Below are 21,834 nucleotides of genomic sequence, written 5' to 3'. Positions count from 1 at the left end.
AGACACAGTAATTACCCATACCATCTTACATTAATGTTTCAGTATTACTTTATAAATTTAAACTAAAATTTAAACTTTGATTTAGATAAATGTCTGTAGTTTGAACAAGGCTTGATAAAAACAAAGCATTCTAACCGTTGTAATTAAAGTTTTGTTTTCAAATTAGTTGTATTTGTTTATCATAACAACATAAATGTTCTTTCTAATATTAAATATCAGCGTTTAAGTTCGATTAAAGATAATAAACCCTGCTTTTAAATATAATTTGCAAAAAAACACAAAGCATAAATAGAGTTAATAGTTTAATCTTTTCTATTTTGTGGACCCACTTATTTACGCCTGAAATTTAAAACTCTTTAAAATCTTTAAATTACAAAATACAACTTAAAAGTTATTTAATAGGCTTGAACTTTTTTCCCATTCCTATTAAGGTATTAAATAGAACTATAGTTATATTTATAGCACAAAAAATGCAAATTTTATACTTTGTTATTCTTTGGGAAATTTAAAACTTTGTAGTTTAAAAATTCAAATATAATTTTTTATATAGTAAAATAATTTGCTTTATTTTTTATTGTTAAAAATCTTTTAATAAAAACAAAGTTTAGATAATACTACGTTGTCTTTTTATTGTTCTGAAGATTTACTGCAGACTTACAATACGTTTTACCGGATAACTTTGATTAAATCTGTCTAATCAATCACTATTCTAGTAATACCATACCAAACAATATTTAAATCCAATTTCTTAAAGAATATATGATCCTTGTTTATAACTATGGTAATGCTACACTTTATATAAGGTATATTAAACTGCATGTCATTGTTTTAAAATAAACTCACGGGTCACGTGACCACAGTAATGACAATAACAAAATATTTAACCTGTTGAGATATAGGAAATGAAAAGTACTTGAATCAAGTACTTGAGCTATTTCAAATATTAAATATTTGTATTAAACTATAGTTGTTCTATAATAACTTTACAATACTTGATTGCACCATATATTGTTAGCCTATAGAAGCGTTATATTTGAATGTTATTTTAAACATATTGTTTTTTATAACTTACTAACTTATCAAACTTATTTATTAACAGATTATGGCGCTAAAGAGTTAAAAAAATGTAAATTTTGAATTAAAAAGTGAATTTGGATAAGCGGTCAAGGCAGCAAACTACGAGTCAAAAGACTCGGGTTCGAGCCGCACCATTGCCACACTATTTGCCCTTAAACCTGGCGTTTACGGATAGCTCATACACGTCACAATATTAAACCCCTACCCAATAAAAAAATATAAAACCTATCACCTTAAGGTGATATGTAAAAAAAAATTAAAAAAATGTAATAAATTCAAAAAATTATTGAAATCCAAATAAATCTGGAAAGCCTGTTGATTTTTTTATTTATATCAACTGTTTGTGGTATTTTTATAACATTATCTAAAAACAATAAATTAAAATAATTACAAAAAAAATTAAAAATGTAGAAATTGAACAATATTTATAAAAGAAATTTTGCCTACATTAGGTTGTATATCATTACATTCTTTAATTAATAAGTTAATATTTTATTAACTAATTAAAAACTAATAAATCAACTTTAGTTTTTATCTTTAAAATCAAATAAAATTCGCAGAGTCATATCTACAAAAATGATGCACTTGCAAAAGTTGATATTTATTCTGTGCATGTTGTTAAATATTGACTGACACGACCTCTTATTTGACATCATCACTTATCGCGTGACAAAACCTAACAATAGTTAACTGTTAAACTGGTTAAAAATATGTGACAAAAAATCTTAAAAGATCACTTTTTTGCCAAGTTAAAATTTTTAAATATAATTTTGTGTGTATACATATACTGTAGGCACATATACTTTACAAGATCAAGTTAAACAATCCAATTTTTACTTTAAAAGATTAAAAAAATATCGTATTTAGTGCGTTTATTTACAATTTTTTGGGTATCAATTGCTATACAACTAAGGTATTTTTCACAATTTCTAATAAATATTAATTTACAGCAAAAATTTCGTAACGCTAAAAATAAATTACATAATAATAATGACAGCTCAAAACCCCCAATCCAAGCAAATATTTATCAAATACTTAAAGAGTTTCAAAAAGTCAACTCGGTCAATGACACAGGGTAGCACTAAAATGCAAACATTGACATAGTGTAGATTATGGTAAATTAGACAACGTCGCGAGATCAGAAAAATGTGTACTTACTTAAAGGTTAAAATAATTAAATTAAAAGTTATGCCAAATATTAGTGGTCATAAATTTAAAACGCCAAATTAGTTGTGCTACTTAAACTAGACCCCTTTTGCTTTTTAGAGTTATTAATAATTACTATAAGAGCAAGAGTTTGTATCACGAAAACACCACCAAATACACAGAGAACTGCGATAACCCAATCTGGCACAACTTCAGTTGTGGTTGGTTTTACAACTGGTTTTGTACTTGTTGTTATAGGAATTGGTTTGGTGGTTATTGGTGGTTGTGTTGTAGTTTCTTCACCAGATGCCTCGGGCTCGTAACCAATACTGTTCAAATTGGTGGCTATATAAGGAAATTCCTAAAATATGTGGTACCATATATTTAAGTATTTACGAAGTTACGAAAAAAAAACATATTTTGACTTTACTTACTTCTGTAGGGCATTTAAGATTATTGATTCCCCATTTTGTTGACTTATAACCAACTGGCTCCATCTGCAAGACATAAATTCGTTAAAACAATGGGCTACTTTAAATTTTACATTAGTTTAACTAAAAGTAAGCTTACCATGTTATTCCATAAATTAAGAGCTCCCATAGCATGACCTTTAGAACTGAAATGAAAGCAATCAGGAGCAAAATATGTCGCATCTATTTGTCCATCCTATTAGTAATAATTTAAATGAAAATCAAGCATAGTTTAGTTGTATATAATTATGATCACTTGATTAGATTTACCTCGGTATATGGTAGAACAGTTTCGCGAAAAAAAGGTTGAAGTACTACGGTAAAATCATCTCTAGTATCATATCTTCCACTTGCAACCAACTCTTGAGTAAGTCTCTAAAAAATGTTCAAAAAATTTTAAAAACATGTAGATGTTTTAATTTTTTTACTTTAAAATTAGAACAAATGTAGGCTTAACGACGACATCTCATTTAGCAACTTTGCCTTATACTACTCTAACAAAGCAATAGTTCACTTTTTACACTTCATTATTACCTGATATTCCCTGTTCTTATCTTTAATATCTGCCAGTTGTAAAGGATTCGCAGTAATAACATAATTACATTCAAGTCTTTGTACAGCTTTGCATGCGGGCGATGCACCAAAACCATCTGAAACATCCCTCAAAAGATCAATTTCCATTATTTCAACCAAGTTGACTAAAGTCCTTGGTAGCTAAAAGGTCAAAATTTAGTTAAAGTTATTATTAAGTAGTAATAAAAACATAAATTAAAATTCTAAAAATATTTTCTGACCAAAGTTCTACAGCACATAACTTTGAAATTTTACTAGTTTTGTAAACTAAAATTATTCTTATAAAAAAAATTGTAAAAAACGTTTTTTTAATTACGGATGCATGTAATATATCCAAAGCTTGGGTAAGGTTGTTTATGTAGTTTTCTGGAAGTGCTAAAACATCACGATCCAGTGCACAGAGGTCGTTACCTCCGATAAAGATTGTGACAACTTTCCAATCGTTCTCATAGTTGGTTCTCTGCAATAAAAAAACAAGAAAAATAAATATTAGCATCGTAAAATGATCATAACTGCAATGTATTTAATCATTACTAACTATTATGTGACCTAAAGTAACCTTTTTTATGTGACTGTGACGTGTATAAAATTTTACGTCATAAAACATTGTTTTAATGTTACTAAAATGATAAACAACATTTTAAATATTTTTATAGAAACAAATTAATTATAAAAATTTAAAAATGATATTTACCGAATCGTTTTGCATTTTACTAATTAGTCGACGTGCTTGCAGAGGCATGTCGCTATAATATATAACATTAAGTTAATAAATAAATATGGAAACTCTTAAAACCTTTTAATTTTAACAGGTTTTAGTAAACTAAACAACTTGACATTTTTAAGAGAGAGTGAATTATAATAAATTATAATATTAAAGTTAATTCTAGGAATTCCTAATCGAATTATCAATTCGAAAAAACAAGATTACTTGGAAAGAATTTATGGGAGCTCTTATCAATTTGGAAAAGAAAAGTAAATATATATAAAAAAAACGTTTAAAAATAAATACTAGTTTTAAGTATAAAAATATCAACTTAATAATATAGGTCTATCCCAAAATATTATATTTTTTAGAGAGTATTTCTTTGTTGAGAACTCCTTAATATGCTTCTTATCAATATGGAAAAAGAGTAAATACATACTGCTATTTTAAACATTGGCATTTTAAGAATATAGGAACAAAAATGGGTTAATGTTGTTAAGTTAACTTACTGAGACCGAGCTCCAGGCACTCCGACATTAAACCAAAGATCTCGATCATTTCTTCTATGTCCAACTGAATAACCTTTCACGTGTGGGTTGAAAAGACGAAAAATATCTAAAAAAGTAAAAAATGAAAGTAATGTGACAATTATTGCTTTAAATAATTTGACAATTTCCATTTTTAATTTATTTTTTTTAATTAAGCTAATAAAGCTTAATTAATAACCCATTTTCAATTGCTTGTCTCGAATTTTACCATTAATTTTTATTATGTTTGTTAAGCAATATTGGAATTAAAATAAAAGAAGTAAAACCATAAGTTTAAGACGAATAAACACGATTTTTAATTTCATATTTGATAAATAGTAAGACGTAGTAACGCTTAATGTTTAATAAGCTATGAATTCCAATTGCTGTCGTGAGATAATGTCTAAGGTAAGACAGCCTGGCTAGCCAAAAAACCCTAATTAAACATTATGGTAGGAAGTTAATGCCACTTCTAAGTTTTTTTATATCTTAAACAAACAAATATTTCAAAACTTTTAAGAACCAATACCTGGAATTTAATTTAAAAACGATACCTAGAAACTAAAAAAAATTATTTGATTTTTTTCTGATTAAATATTAAATTAAAATTAATTAAATTTACTTGGTAATGTTAGTGACGTATTTAGGTTTTCTTCGCCACCAATAGAAAACGCGATTCCTCTATATTCGGTAAGAATTCCTGCGACTGTAATAGCATCAGCACCATTGGCAGCCTAGAAAAAAACAAATTTAAATATTTTAACTTATTTTATTTATATTTATTTTGCATATAATGTTTTTTAATTGGTACACAATGCGCACTCACTGTAATAGAATCTCCCATTGCTCCTAAAACGTCGATATCTTGAGGTCGAAGCTCGTGAACTAAACACAAAATACAAGAATTTCTAGAGACTATTACATTTTTGTACAATAACACTAATAACTAGTAAACCTAAATATACATGTTTGTATTTCAAGTTAGTTACATAAGCGTTTTATAAATACATTAAGTATGTAAGTAGGAGAAAAAGACTTACCCGTTTTAGGCTTCGGACTACCTTCAATAACTGTTTCAAAATAATCCATTCCAGTTGACCTTGAGCTTATAGATTTCACCTTCAAATAATTAAACAAAATTAACATGTTAATATTAATTTAACATTTTATCTATTTAAGAAAAGTCGAAATATTATAATAACATTCAAATATAAGATATAAATACCGGGTTTGGAAAATCTTTTGACATTTTTTGAATCATTTCAATTTGTTTCATCCAATCCTCATTTGAGTCTAAATTGCAAATAAGGCTTTACAACAATTTAGTTTGTTATTCAATTTAAATGAACATTTACTTACCGGTTAGAACAGTAGATACAAAAAATAACAACAATATTTTTCCTGAAGAAAACATCCTGAAAATACTTTTAAAATTCAATTTTTAAACCAATTTTTAATTGTGTTTAACTCACAAATTTACACTTCGTGTGTAGCATATTTGTGGCTACTTACTATATATATGTATGTTGGTTGTGACGTCGCTAAAATAATGTTATTCAAGTCAACATTACTTTGATAAAACAACACGCCAAGACCGCCCGCTAATTAAATCATTTTCTAACATTTTTGTCAGGTTTACTGCAAGCTAATGTTGTAAAAATGTAGCTAACAAACATTAGAATTTAATACTTTAAAGTTTTTATGCTTTTGCAGAGACATAGTTAACTAATTAAGTAGAAGAAAATAACGAAATGTTTTCTATAATACTGTATTTTGCCGCTGTTTATATCAATACAAAATCTTAAAAAATTGAAGTGTACATTTCATTAATTTGACAGCATACTTAACCAAACATTAAGTTACAATTTCATGTCATAACTACTGCCCGAAGATCCAATCTTACTAGCCAAAGATTTTGACACAAAAAATATCACAACCGCTTGCAATATAAAAGCGCCTCCAAATACACAAAGTACGGCAATCATCCAATCAGGAACGACCTGAGTACAATCTATCGGTTTACAAGCGACTGGTTTCTCGGTGGTCGTTGTGGTTACTACGACTGGTTTTGACGTAGTGGTGGTCATAGTCGTAGATGGTTCTGGTTTTGTGGTCTGTGCCATAGTGGTGGTGTCGCCAGAACCATCAGTAATTGGTTCGTTGTTTAATCTAGTCCCGATATAAGGATATTCCTAAAAACAGTTTTATGTTAATTATATTTTTGGAAATATCTTTATCCTCGATATGGGAAAGTCGAATGCGCGACTTAAACATAAAGTAACATCAGTTACCCCGACCCAGTTTCGAGTTGCCTGTGGCTGATTTTTAAGCTACTGATTAAGTACTGGCTCAGCAGGAGTTCATACCGTTTATAGCGCCTTACTCAAGGGCGCTACAGCATAAGAGCAGTGGGGATTAAACCCACGACCTCATGAGTGGTGTGGCAAGTGTTCTTACCACTACACCAAAAAATATTCAATTAAATATAGAACAAAAAATTTTTTTTTCTCAACTTTTAAACTGCACATTTTACATCAAAAAACAATGTTCCATACCTTAGTTGGACATTTTAAATCTGTTATTCTCCAAGTTGTGGTTTTCTTACCAACAGGTTCAAGCTGAAAATAATGTCAATAATTAAACATTGAAACTCTAGCAATAAGTAAAGATAATTTAGATTTTAATTACCATGTTATTCCATAAGTTAAGAGCTCCCATCGCGTGTCCTTTAGAACTGAAATGAAAGCAATCAGGGGCAAAAAATGTCGAATCTACCTCCCCGTCCTATAATAAACAAAAATTTAACTTTAAATGTATAGCCTATAAGGTTTAAGTCAGCTTTTACTTTAAAAATATATTTAAATATATTCTTTTAGTTAATGATAATCTAACCTCTGTATATGGAAGAACGGTGTTGTGAAAGAAAGGTTGTAACACAACCGTGAAGTCATCTCTAGTGTCATAAACACCACTGTCAATCAAATCAGCTGTAAGTGTCTAAAATGTTAAAACATAGAATTACTATTTCACAAAGCAACTACAGCAGATTTTTAAATAGGCCATTAACTAAAATATTAAAGATAGTTCAATGTTTAAAATGCAAAGTTGGGTTTTACAGGCTTATATCTGACCTGGTATCTTTTGTTTTCAGTTTTAAGATGTTCCAGCTGCTCTGGGTTGCCCTCTGCAGTAACAACGTATCCACAGAAAGCTAGTTGTGCTGCTCTACATGCTGCAGTTGACCCATATCCACGACCAACTTGAGGTAAAAGATAGATTTCTAAGATGTCGACAACGTTAACTAGGGTCCTTGGAAGCTAAATTAAATTGTATAAATATATCTTGTTACGTCACAATAGTAAACAACAATAATAATAAAAAACATCGAAATAATAAAAAAATTAAAATTCTTCTAAAAAGTTTAAAAAAAACAACATTTATTTATTTTTTTAAGGAAAACCAAGATAAAAGTAATCAAGTTACTTTTAAAATAATGTTTGTAAGTAAAAACCCACATTTTATGTAAAAATGTTAAAAATTGCAAAACATATTTGCAGAAAAATGAAAATTTGCAGAATATTGTCGTTAACATAACTTTATTATTATCAAACAACATATTAACGTCATTTCTACGTCATGGTAATAAATCAAAAGATTTTATTCAACTACTTACATTAAAGCTTAGTCAACAAACTTACTCACTTTTACTACAAAATAAATACAATAAAAATATTAAAACTGCAATAAATTTAAAGGTAAATTGCTATATAGCCAATACATCTAATCTATAAATTGTTTATTATATTATAGACTTGAATATTGAGACAAAAATGGTTTCTTACTTTGGCATGTAGAATATCTAATCCTTCCTTCAAATATTTCACATAATTCTCTGGTGTTGCATCTTCGCTTCTATTTAGAGCACACAAGTCATTGCCACCAATGAATATTGTTACCACTTTCCAATCGTTCTCGTAGTTTGTTCGCTTAATTAAACAAATTATAATGTTAAGATAACTAAAACTAAAAATTATTAACCTTTATATCCTTGCAATACATTTATTTATATTTTATTAAAACAAACATATAGCCTATAGTATTCCACTTTCTTAAAGGAGTTTAGGTACATCATATTTTTTGCTATATTATATTGTTTAACACAGAACTTAAAAACTAATTAAAACCAAGTTTAAAAAACGGGAAAAATTTCACAACATTCCAAAGCAATTAACGCAAAACGCAAATACGCAAAAATTCCAGAGTGTTCAGTTTAAGACCGCTTAAAAAATAAGCCGTTGTGGCTCTACTTTAACAATCACAGAACGTATACTTTAAATGACATGCTTTGTTTTTGTATAAAATCGTTAATTCTTACCGTATCATTTTGCATTCTATCTATTAAATCACGCGCTTGAGCTGGCATATTTCTAAAAAACAAATACTTGTAATAATTTTCAAATTTCATTGCAAAATATTGTACGGATTAGTTGTTTTTAAATGACTTGCTTTTTTATTTTAAGTCTTAGTTTTAATTCGGTTTTACCTTGACCTAGCTCCAGGCACTGCTGCATTAAACCAAAGATCTCGAGTTAGAATCCTGCTACCAACAGAATAACCTTTCACAGATGGATTAAAATGTCGAGCAATGTCTAAAATATAATAAAAAATATTAATAATTATTAGAAAATTGAAATTTTAAAAATACACAAAAAATGTTTATTTACTCGGTAAAGTTAAAGATGAATCTAAATCTAATTCCCCGCCAATCGACCAAGATAATCCCCGATCTTCAGTTGCGATTCCTGCTACAGTTACTGCCTCTATTCCATTACCAGCCTACATAGATAAAATTAAAAATTTGTTGAATTTAATTAAACCTTTAAGGATGTTAAAAAATAAATTCGAAAAAATCTTACTGTAATAGAATCTCCCATAGCTCCAAAAACGTCGATGTCTTGAGGTCTAAGCTCATGAACTAAATAGTTTTATTAATAAAATTTTATCCTTTAGACAAAAATCACAAATTTTTAAAACCATACAACTTAGATTAGAAAAATGTTTGTTTAATATTTACTTGTTCTAGGTTTTGGTGTACATTCCAACTCAACTCCAAAGTCGTTTATACCAGTTGACCTCCCATTTTCCAATTCAACCTAAAACAATATAATAGTTAAAATTTTATATAAAAATATCTATTTAAATAAATATAATAAATAGTTTTTTTTTTAATTTTGGGCACAACTCAATAAAAAAACTTTAATTCTTTATTAAACTTTAGACTGGTTAAAATTTTATTTAATATTATTCGTTTAAATGTGTTGACGTTTATATAAAAAATTCACCTCTTTTAGAATTGCAGACTCGTCAGAAAACTTGTTAATAACAGAAAGTTGATTTAACCAAGCTTCATTACTATCATCTGTAATAAACAAAAATAAATTTAAAAGTCAAAAATTTAGCGAAAATGAAAACAAAAAACTATTACCTTCAAAGTGACCTCCTGTCAACTGCGTACACAATAGAATAACTACCCCAAATTTAAGTAACAAATCCATATTTTGAATAACTTATATTTTATACCTTTATATGTATTAAAAAATATCAAAACGTTAAAAAAATATAAAAATAATTTGAACTATATCTTTTGAACTGTTACCAGCACTATATAATTTCGATATAAAAATGTGGCCTTGGAAGTTAGGAAAACTAAAAAAGTTTTTCCGTAAAAATTTTAATTTTAGTGTTGCGTAAACATGAGGGTAGTAAAATGTTAGTAAATTTAATGATTTTATTATCTGCCAGTCACGATATATATACGTTATTACAGTCGTAAAAATGTTTGATGTGGATTTAACCAAGCTCGTTTAGACATTCAAAAAGTTAACAAAAACTTTTCTAAATTGTTCTACTTAGTGTTATTTTAGCTCTATTAAATAAATTTAGATATAAAGTTATTTACATGTAGTAATTGGATTATTACTTTTATAAGGTTAACAAATTATAAAAAAAAATGGCATGTTAATTTACAGCTCTATGTCGCCATCTACTGTTTATAAAAATAAATATATAATGGCTGTATTAAATAATGTGATAAAACATGTAGGTATAATTAACAAATAATACACTTACTTTTGCAACTATATTTTCTTAAAATAAATAGCATTTAAACTTAAATTAGTAGTTAACATGTTTTTACAAATCTTAATTACATTATTTTTTATTTACACGCGTTTTGCAAAACCCATATTTATCCTATTCAAAAATCGTTTGAAGTTTTAAAATTTGGCCGAATTACATTGTTGTTGTGGTTATATAATTACGCCAACGTGTTATAATCTTGTGATAAAATTAGGTACTTTTTGATCTGTTATTATTTCCATACAACTTACATGCATACTTTAGCGCATTACATTTGTTTGGGCAAAACTTGACTTAATTCCTAATTCATGTATGTTTTAATCTTTGAAAAATCCGATAAGGTAGCTTACTTATAAAAGGTGTATTGTAACTTATGTAAAAAATTATAATTTATGCAAAAATTTTAGTATAGCATCATCTTAACATGCTTTTTAAGTAACGTTTTTTTAACTTAAATTTATATCACGTTTTTTATGTATTTAAAGTTTTTGTTTATTTTCTTAAAAGGTGTTGTTGCATAAGGCCTCGCGTACAGTACTTGCTTAATTTTAAAATTAGAAATTCTTGTGCAAAACCAAAAACAAAAACGATCTAATTTTAAATTCTAATTTTTGCGTGTTATAATCACATGCTAAAGATTAAACCACAAAAACAAATTCAAAATAATTTCACAAATTCTGTAAAAAAACATGTTTTTCGCAAGTTAAAAACTTTTAATATATTATTAGGTTACAATAACTGAAAAACAATAGCCAAACGCAAAATCAGTCTTGTAAGTGTATAGGTTTAGTTCGACTACAACGAGGCAATAGCTAAAAATAATCTTTGGCTGCCCGTCAAATTATTTTTGCATTTAAAAGGCACGGTAAACAAGTTTGTCTTAATTTTATTTTCTTATTAAGTCCTTTACAGTTCAGTTTGTCATTAGGAATTTCCCAATTTTGCGTAGGTTTTATAAGCTCGTATATATACAATTAACTACGCGCATTAACAAATAAATATAAGTATAAACGTGTAAAGAATAATGGATAAATATTTATTTTATATCAAATGTCGAATTAAAGACGAGGTTTCAGTTTTTGATTTAAAAATTTTGTCACGAATTTAAAAAAATTTTAATCGTTAAAAAATTTGCAAGAATGCAAAATTTTGTTTTAATCCAATTCATTTTTTATTAACAGCACGTTAAATATTGATATAATAACATATCGGCATATTACATTCACATTTATATCTTTACAAAGGCTATTAAAATTTATGTTATAAATACTATATGCATAATAAAAAAATTAAAAAAAATTTTTCAATAATTTTTAAAATCTTCACTAAATTTAATAAATATAAGCAATTAACATTATTGTATTTTTGTTAAAGTAAACCTCAAAAAAATAATGATGAAATATTTAAAATTAATATTTTAAATTTCTTCGAATTTATCAACTTTTATAGTCATGGTAGTAAGTTAATGTAAATGTTTTAATATTACAAAGTTTTAAAGCGTTACTTTAGTAGTTGAACAAGTTTAAAATTATATAAAATATAAACTTTATCTGATTTTAGAAATGGATTTTTTATCCAATTTTGCAACTATTCCAACCCACAGGTTTTATATTAAGTATTTATATTTTATCTAAATTATAGGTTTGGAAATCAACCTGTTTGTTGTGGTAGTTTAATAAAAAAATATGGTATGTAGGATACGGCTTATAATAATAAAGATAACGACTTCCAAAATTCGTTTTTTAACCTGTTTTTTTTCTTATTTTTATGTGTATGATATTTATGTAGGCGTTAGTTCGGGCGAAATAATTTTTAAATTTAAATTTAATGGAGAATTTCGCAATGCTTTGTCATAACCGAAAAAGCATTTAATCTATTCTCGAATCGTCTGTAATAAATACGCGGTAAGCATCACGTTTTTACCAAGTTATTTTAATCGCCACAGAAAAAAGTGAAGTCGTATAAAAAGCGGTTTCGCATTTTGCAAGTCACTAAAAGCTTCTTATATCATTAGCAAAACGTGAATAGCAATTAATTCAAAATGAAATTTCACCTTCTTTTTGCAACAGCAGTTTTACAATTATTAACAACTACACATGGTAAGACAATGAATATTTAAAAAAGACGGCTTTTTATAAATTTTAAGATTAGAAAAATATTTGAGAATAAATAAAAAAAAATATTATTTTATTTTAGTCATTTTTAACCAATCTAATTTTTAGCATTGAACTGTTGGGTATGTGAGAATCATAGAAGTAATAGGGCTTGTTCTTTATATGGAGGAATGAAAAAATGCAAACCGAATGAGGTGATTATATTAAGGCTATCTGTATTCAGTAATACGAAAATTCGTTAACAATCTCCAATTAAACACATTAAATATATTGTTCGAAGCTTTCATATATTAACAAAGTCTATTAAGAAATGTCAGTTTCAATACTTAAAGTCATATAAATTTCGCTAGTTTAAAATTACAATAACATTAGGTTTAAATAAATGCATCTTATATAAATACCCTACTAAATTAAACCTAAAACATGTAAGGGTATGGTTTGTTTAGGATGTTTGCCAAAACGAAATAAGAAGAGACGATCAAGGAATGTTGATCTCCAAACGATGCAAACAAGCGAATGCTTGCAACAGTAATTTTATACAAGTAAGAAGTTTGAGTAGTTTAATTAAAAAAGTAAATAATTAACAAAATACCATTCAATTGTAACAAGCATATTTAAAGTACTGGAAGTATATTGTAGTTTACACAAAAGAATATAACTGAGAGCATATTTTAAACTAAGACAACATGGTAATTTTCTAACTTAAAGTGCCTAAAATTCCCAAGTATTAAGTTAATTTTTGATGTTCTACAGAACCCCCGAGCAGCTTATGTTCCAACCCAATGCAACTCCTTAGCCCCGAACTCAGTTTGTAGATGTTGTTGTCCTGACAGTGGTTGTAACAAACAAGCTATGTTTAAATGCATGCAACGTAAGTTACAACTTTTGTTTATTTAAAATAAATGTTTAACTTAATTTAATATAAAGTGCGACTATTAAAGATATTTTATATTATTGCTTGATAAATTTTTTAATAATAAATATATTGCGGTGATATTAGACCTTAAGGCATCTTTTTTATATCTTTCATATCAGTAATATATAAGCTTTCACTTTTATCAAGGTGTGAAAAATCCAAGATAGTATTAAATGGTGTTAATTTATACTTAAATGAAGTAGATAAAAATATACAGTAGACTAAAAAATTTCAGCGGTTGGAATCAATACAAGTACCTCATATGACTCACAAAAAGTCAAAAGTAATGATCATCAGATAATTTTTAAAGGTTTATTCCAAAAAATGATAGCGTAATAAGAATATGTTACACGTTATTTATGTTGTTTTGTAGCTATAATGTGCGAAGAAAAACTTAAAAGACCGGGTAACGGAAGCGTATACTGCGACAACAAAAACATGATGGGAAGTAGATGTCGATATACATGCAAGGTCGGCTTTCAACTTATCGGGGAACCAGTCTCAGTTTGCGAAACGCAGGAAGAAGACGGAACCATGCCGTCCTGGAGTTCGTCTCCGCCTATTTGCTCTCTAGATATCCAGAACTCGTTCCAGTTATGTTTCCCACATATTACATCATTGTCTAACGGAACTGTTATCTGTACGGACAACCACTTGATGGGGAGCGAGTGTTTTTTCATCTGTGACGAGGACTTTATCCTCGATGGGGCGGAATTTATAAGATGCGACGACGAAGGCTTCTGGACAGCACCAGCACCTGTCTGCCGCGGTAGAGGTAAGATAGTAAGCCAAAAAGTTAAAAATAACTGCTTAAATTTAAACACCTTTTTATAATAAGGGGTTTAAATATACATGTAGCTTATTAGAACATTTATATTTTGAATTACGTTGTTTCTAAATTAAACAAACTCGTATTTTAGTGCCATGTACGGCAGGGCGGTTATGTCCACCTTACGCTTTTATGGATCTAGCTTTTGTTATTGATTCATCTGCTTCCATTGGAATTGAGGACTTCGATATTTTAAAAAATTTTGTCAGCGAGACTATATCGTAAGTGCTTGCCTTTTTTAAAAAGTAAACAAAAATATTAGAAACTTGACCTACGAAAATAAATATAAGTTGCAAGCTATAAATGACCGGCAGCGTGGTGTAGTGGTCAAAACACTTCGTACACTAAATGAGAACCTGGGTTCGATACCCAGTGATCTCCTGCTGAAGCGCCGTAATGCATTATAAACGGAACGAACTCTTGCTGAGCCAGCACCTAATCAGCAGTATAATTATCGGGCAATTATATTCAATAATATCCCAAACTGCCACTGGCAACTTGAGACTGGGTCGGAGAAACTGATGTTACTCTATGTTTAGGTCGAGCATTCGACCTTCCCACCCCGAGAATAAAGATATATAAAAAAATAAAAAAATTCTCTAATATTAACCCTATGATTTTAATAATTAAAAGTTTTAAATTTAAATTTTCAGGGATTTTACGATATCCGAAGACGCAGTCAGAGTTTCAATCGTTCAATATAGCACCAGAGTTGACACTGGCTCAGCTATTGCTTTTAACGGTTACAACGACACTAAAGAAACCCTGATAGGCCAATTTGACCAAGTTCAGTACCTAGCTCAAGGTAATTGCTTTAATAACTTATATAAATCTCGATATAGGTTGTCTTATTTGTTTGCATAACACAATTAGGGTAAGAGTGGTAAATCACGTATTTATCTTATCTATAGTTCATCGCTAAATTATTAAGATAAAATAGCTGGTCGCCTTGTAGAATATTTTAGCTTTCCTAGAAAAACTGACCTACAGAATGTCAGCCATTGTTTGCTAATCTAAACAACTGCATTACCACGTAACATAGGTAGACTGTTAAGTCATGCGTTTAAGAGTTCAAGCTGTTTAAGAAATTGAAAATATTTTTAATATTTTGTATTTTATAACCTAATAAAAAAAAATAACTCAGCGTATTTTGTACGACGTATTTTAAGAATGTTATTAAACCCAAGTGAACGATATTTAAGTCTTAAAAATGCCACAACGACTTTAAAATATTGTTTAAAAACTTTGTAAACATTTACTTCCACAGACACGAATACTGGATTAGCGTTGGAGTATGCGAGAGATGTCATGTTTGCAGATGGAAAAGGAAAAAGGGAGGGTGCGAGAGATGTCGTCGTCGTTTTAACTGATGGAGTTTCAGCTGATAGCATTGACCAAGTCTCGCTCGATCTGAGAAGAAGCGATATCTTGGTAAACTTTGCTTTTTAATATATTGCAAATCCATGATTAACAAAACATAATAGGAATACAAGTATTTTCCAACAAATAGCATAAAAAACACCGGTTGTAGTGCGCAAAATTTTATGTTGCGACCATATTACATCCAGCAATTTTTTAGCAGTATGCTTTTTTGCATTAGGTAGTCAATTAATTGATATATAAGAATATGTATTTTGATAACATTTTGTAACGTTTTTAGGTTTTCGCAGTTGCTATAGGCAGAAGAGTTGACTCTTTTGAGTTACTTAGAATAACTGGTGATCAAGCAAATCTTTTCAGTCTTTCTTCTGGTTTTATTGGATTAGATGCCGAGTTTTCCGCGCTACTTGGGACACGGATTTGTACAGCAACGTGCTCACAAGGTAAATGTATGTTTTATAATGCAAATAATAGATTGGTATTAAAAATATTTTGTCAAATTTCCTATGTCGTAACGACAATTTGTCTTAATCTTTTTTGAAAAAGGTGCTGTTATGACGCGTTTTAAGGCTATCCGTAAACGCCAGGCTTAAGTAAGAGTAGTGTGGCCCAAACCCGAAATCTTTAAGCTTGTATTCCGCTCCTATGACCGGTATACCACACTGACTAACTTATTTTTAATTTAGTTATTCTTTGCCAACCACGTCACACGTCTTCATCTAACGGCGAGTTTTTCTGCACCGACGACAACCGATTGGGTAGCGATTGTCACTTTGGTTGTAACACTGGTTACCAGATGTTGGGAGATGCGATTTCAACTTGCCTCGACATTGGAACGGGTTTTAGAGGAGCGTGGAGCTCTCCTACGCCATCTTGCGTCGAGCCACAGAGAGACCCGTTGTTTTGTCCTTTCAGTCAAAATGCGCCAACTAACGGGGAGGTGTTTTGTAGTAATGGAAACACGGCGGGCAGCGATTGCTTTTTTACGTGTGAAGAAGGATTTATAATCAAAGGAAACGAAATAGTTACATGCAGTTTGGAAGGGGAGTGGACTACAGAAACCCCTATCTGCAGAGAGAACGGTAAACATAAAAATTTACAAGTTTAGAGCCCAAAAATTAAAAAGTTTTTAAAAAAATGTCGTTTTTCTAGTGCCATGTTCTCAGGGCCGCAAATGTCCACCTTATGCTTTTATGGATCTAACTTTTGTAATGGATTCGTCAGCTTCTATCGGCCAAAAAGATTACATTAAACTTAAGACTTTTGTTGGTGATGTTATTAGGTAAGATACAAAAATAAAATCTTACACAAAAATACAAAATGTGGCAAAATTTGGAAAAAAACTGACTCTTAAATTAAACTATAAATTTAGATTGTAAAAGCACTAAATTTTCTTTTTAAAACTAAATTTTTTTCTATTTAATGAGTAGATAAAAAAATAGTAAATTGTGGTAATATTTATGCTTATATATGTTTTAGTGATTATGTTTTATCTGAGGAATCAGTTCAAGTTTCCATCGTTCAATACAGTACAAAAGTTGATGAAGATTCTGCGATATTTTTTAATAGCTACGACAACTCTATGGCAACACTGCTTGAAAAATTAGACAACTTTGAATATCTAGAACGAGGTAAAATGACAAATTTCTAAAAATCAAAAAGATAATTCAATTTCTTTAAAACGCAATTTGGCAAAATAAGGATTTTATTACCAAAAATGAGCAACTCTTTATTTTTTGTAGATACTAACACTGGACAGGCCCTCAAGTTTGTAAGTGACGTCATCTACTCGTCAGGGAATCGTTCCGAGGCCCGTGACGTCATCGTAGTCTTAACAGACGGAGTATCGGCCGACAGTGTTGTAGAGATATCAGAAGAATTAAGAAATAAAGGAGTTTTGGTGAATCATTTTTTTTGTATATATCTTTATCCTCGATGTGGGAAGGTCGAATGCGCGACCTAAACATAGAGTAACATCAGTTACTCCGACCCAGTCTCGAGTTGCCTGTGGCAGTTAAAGATATTATAGATTATATTTGCCCAATAATTATGCTGCTGTTCAAATGCTAGATGCTACAGCATGATAGCAGTAGGGATTGAACCCACGACCTCATGTAATGTAGCAAGTGTTCTTACTACTACACCACGCTGGCAGTTCATTGTAAATTTGGCCAAGATTTTTTTTTAATTTTTTTTTTCAATTTAAGTCAATCTATTTCCTTTATTTTCAGATGTTTGCAGTTGCAATAGGTAGAAGAGTAGATTTTGGTGAACTACGAAGCATAACCGGCAACAAAATTAATGTTTTACAAAGTGAAGGAGGATTTGAAACGTTAGACGCCGAATTTTCAGCGATTATAGGCAATAGTGTTTGTAAGGCTGTTTGTTTATAATATAAAAAGAAAATTGAATGTTTAAATCAAGAGTAATGTGTTATATACATCTTGCCTTAACTGTTATGCATTTATTTTTTTATATATAAGTTCATGAATAAAAGTTCTAAATGATTTATTTTTGTGCTTATGTTTTTTTTGCTTTTTTTTACTGTTTTATATTCGTTTAAGCAACCAAATAAAATATAAGCTTTATTTCAATAAAAATTTCGCGCTTTCACATTTTTATTTAATATTACAAAAGTTTAAAACAACAATATCTATCACATAATTAAACGTTTAATAAAAAAAACAACAACATTTTTTTTTATTCAAATATACAAAACATAAAAGCATTTTTTTAAGTTTTGAAATAACTATTTACATTGGGGTTATTTTGTTGGTTTTTCTTAGTCTTAACATAGGGAAAAATCTTTCTTTACGATTGTCGAAAGAACACTGAATACAAAATACAGTTAAAACATGAAGTAGGAAGAATAAGGTAATAATATAACAGGTATTTCGTACTAGTATTACAACCAGATGTCGTGCGCATTCAAATAGGGCCACTAAAGCTGTAGCAACACAAATATTAAAAATTTGGGCATTTATATTTGAATCATGCAAATTAGTCTTAGGGTGCCCACATCTAAGCTTTTTAAAAGCACCGTACCTTACAATCAATACAATACATAAGAGATAAAACAATGTGAATATATTAACAGCGACATAAAACGCCGGCCACCCAGTTACATCTTCTGTTAAAGTAGGTAAAAAACAAGTATACGGCCCTTCAAATGTTCGATTAACAAAACTCAGAAAAAACAGAGTAATTTTTCCAGCAATATAGTTGTTGTAAAAGACATTTATCCAGAACTGCTCCCAAATCGATTCGATCTTTTTCAGCCGTCGAGTTTTCGCTAAATCGTCTCTGGCATTTCGTAGTAAAAGATGGCAAAAAATATCACTTAAGTTAACTAGCATTGATGTAAGTAGTGTTATTCGGCGGAAGGCGAAAATACCTTTGGAGTAATAAATACAGACCATACAAAAATGTATAAGAGAAATCAACGAAATATGAATTAGGTCATCATATGCTATATACCGCATTTGTTGGTTGCTTTGCCTATTTTCATTACACCTGCTCATGTTTTTGCATCTATATATGCAGTAGACTAAAAAAAGATAAATTCCTAGAGCATAGCTCAAAAAAGCCACAATTAACATTTCGTTTCTGAACTCTTCAGCCATTCTAACTTCAGTTCTTCTAGATGCGACTGAATTGTTTGTGTTTGATACCGTAGTTGAAAAGCGACGATTAAATTTTACAATTTATGACATCAATAGTGATGACGTCATAGTTGTCCGGGTATAGTTACAGCCATATGTTTTTTAACATTGAGATTCTTTACTAATATAGTTTCAAGTTACTAATTGACGTTCGGTTGTTAACAAAAGGCATATGTTTCGTTGAATCAGACTACAGCGCTAAAAAGCATTAAAGAAGCTACATTTTTCTACTTTACTCTCTTTTGCTAAGGATAGAAGTATAATTAGAACATTCATCAACCCATAGTTTTTTTTAGATTCTAAAAATGTTTTTGGCTAAGTTTGGCATAATGCCATCGCTCCAATTCTAGTAAATGCGTTCTGTAGATCTGGTAATTTGAAACAGACTTTCCTAGAACGTTTTCCATTTATTTAACTGCATGTTTGCGCGTTGAAGTTGGGTCTTTGCCGGCCAATTCTTCACATACAGCACATGAATTTAAACAATGCGACTCAGCCTCGCATCTTGTAATCTCGTCAGAGTCGATGTCGTTGTGTACAACTTCTGTCATTTCTTTTAAAATGTTCAGAATGTGATCTTTAACTACACCTTTCATTCTATTCTCTTTTACGATTTGCCGTGTGCAGTGTTCAATTAAAAACACATTTTCTGTGATAGTTTCAACATTTTCGTTTCTGATTTCGGAATCAATTAAGATAGAATAACCGTAAAATAAAATTGCTTTAAGATAATTTTGGGTTGACTCAAGATAGAAAGCAAACAAGGTAATTTCTTCATGGCTTATATTTAAATTTTGTTGTATAAGCGTAAAGACCTTACTTAAGGTGACCAGAGCTTTGTCTTCCTTACCCGTAAGTAAGCAAGCAACGTAATACTTTGCTAGTTTGGGAAGATGACAAACATGTGCCTCAAAATTAAGCTGTGTTGAAAATTCGGAGTTATAATCTTCGTAGTCGTTGCTGTGCCAATATTTTTCTGACTTTTCTGCAGAAAAAATAATATTATTTCGGTATTTAGTCCATTTTAAATTAATCGAGTCGGCCATGATTAAAACACAAACCTTCAGAGATAAATAATTGTTCCAAACTTTGTCTCATTCTGATTCCTACAATAACAAAATCATAAACTTTATTTTAGAAACAGCAACAGTTTTTCAAATATTCTGACTTTTTGTATATAGGCCTACCAGGTTTTTTAGAATTATTTGTAGTTAATGAACTAGTTCCGTATGTTTTTTCTTCTTTTCGTTTTGGTACAAGACTCAAGTTTTCGTTCAATAATCGTGGAATATCTTAATTTAAAAGAATATTTGATATTAACGTGGTTTTATACAAAAACAAATTTATTCAATATGTTTGAATAGTAATTACCTTCGCCAGGATTTTCTTGGTCGACCTAAAAATAAAAATATATTTAGTTTGGTAATATAACAGTAAGTTAATATTGTAATACAAAGAAGAATTTATTTACGTTTTGTATTGCCTTGGTTAATTTATTATTAGCCACAGCTTGTAGATCTTCAAAACTTTTAGAAGCTTTCACAATTTGGAAATCCACAATTTCAATAAAGTCGAACCCTTCAGTGCCCTCTTCATTTGGGTAATCACCAAGGTAATGATTCAATCTTTTTAACATGTCACCAGAACTCAGATCTAGCATTAACTGGTTCGTTGCTATACCACCTTTGGTTACAACTTCAACTAAAAGAGAACCTTGGCCAACATTGCCCACAAATGCATCAGGAACTTTCTCAACGATGATTTCTAAAATATCTTTGCAGAATTTAGCTTTGTCTTCAGTTTTATACAACGCATAACCTAAGCCCAGCATTGCAGCTCCACTTGTAATGTTAGCTGCACCAGCTATGGCATTTGCAACAACAGTAGCAGCTCTTCCTTCCAATCTAATTTTTCCAACACCGACTCGAAATCTGACTGCATCTTGTTGCGGTTCTACTTTATTATTATCTTCTCCAGGCCTGTTTTGGTCGTCAGACGAATATTCTATATTTTTAAAACTCCAAATAGGCCTTTTTTAACACTGGCTTATACAATAGGCCTTTTTTAACACTGGCTTATACAATAGGCCTTTTTTAACACTGGCTTATACAATAGGCCTTTTTTAACATTGGCTGTTTGTATAACGCGAAGAAACGCTGAGAATTTGAAATAAAATCTGCTCTATTTATTGTCTTGAAACTAACACATAACTGGAATAGGATATCAAGATACTTTCAAACTTAAACAAGTGTTCCTTCACTGACGTTAAAGTCAAGCTATTCAAATACATTTTCTT

At 29.6% G+C, this 21,834-nt stretch overlaps 3 protein-coding genes across 3 annotated transcripts; all 3 read right to left on the bottom strand.

Moving 5' to 3' along the window:
• Positions 1 to 2,290: 2,290 nt before the first annotated feature.
• Positions 2,291 to 5,913, bottom strand: LOC145745022 (phospholipase B1, membrane-associated-like). Its single transcript, XM_082563008.1, has 13 exons — positions 5,859 to 5,913; positions 5,725 to 5,792; positions 5,540 to 5,618; positions 5,326 to 5,384; positions 5,122 to 5,233; positions 4,482 to 4,587; positions 3,961 to 4,012; positions 3,583 to 3,726; positions 3,228 to 3,407; positions 2,964 to 3,068; positions 2,794 to 2,889; positions 2,658 to 2,720; positions 2,291 to 2,584 (listed from the first exon to the last, which is right to left on the bottom strand). Exons 1-13 carry the CDS (start codon positions 5,911 to 5,913, stop codon positions 2,291 to 2,293), a joined length of 1,413 nt encoding a protein of 470 aa, XP_082419134.1.
• A 445-nt stretch (positions 5,914 to 6,358) lies between these two features.
• Positions 6,359 to 19,499, bottom strand: LOC145745019 (phospholipase B1, membrane-associated-like). Its single transcript, XM_082563004.1, has 13 exons — positions 19,126 to 19,499; positions 14,221 to 14,237; positions 9,574 to 9,639; positions 9,416 to 9,474; positions 9,224 to 9,335; positions 9,043 to 9,148; positions 8,875 to 8,926; positions 8,342 to 8,485; positions 7,631 to 7,816; positions 7,392 to 7,496; positions 7,188 to 7,283; positions 7,055 to 7,117; positions 6,359 to 6,691 (listed from the first exon to the last, which is right to left on the bottom strand). The coding sequence occupies exons 1-13, from the start codon at positions 19,497 to 19,499 to the stop codon at positions 6,359 to 6,361; spliced, it is 1,713 nt and encodes a 570-aa protein (XP_082419130.1).
• LOC145745017 (uncharacterized) lies at positions 18,498 to 21,828 on the bottom strand. Its single transcript, XM_082563003.1, has 6 exons — positions 21,771 to 21,828; positions 21,010 to 21,542; positions 20,910 to 20,934; positions 20,726 to 20,830; positions 20,600 to 20,644; positions 18,498 to 20,523 (listed from the first exon to the last, which is right to left on the bottom strand). Exons 1-6 carry the CDS (start codon positions 21,826 to 21,828, stop codon positions 19,946 to 19,948), a joined length of 1,344 nt encoding a protein of 447 aa, XP_082419129.1. The 3' UTR covers positions 18,498 to 19,945.
• Positions 21,829 to 21,834: the final 6 nt, after the last annotated feature.

Source organism: Corella eumyota, chromosome 3, assembly GCF_963082875.1.
Source record: "Corella eumyota chromosome 3, kaCorEumy4.1, whole genome shotgun sequence".
Lineage (NCBI taxonomy): Eukaryota > Metazoa > Chordata > Ascidiacea > Phlebobranchia > Corellidae > Corella > Corella eumyota.
Note: the sequence above shows the minus strand (reverse complement) of the source record. Positions and strands in the feature narration are given on the sequence as shown.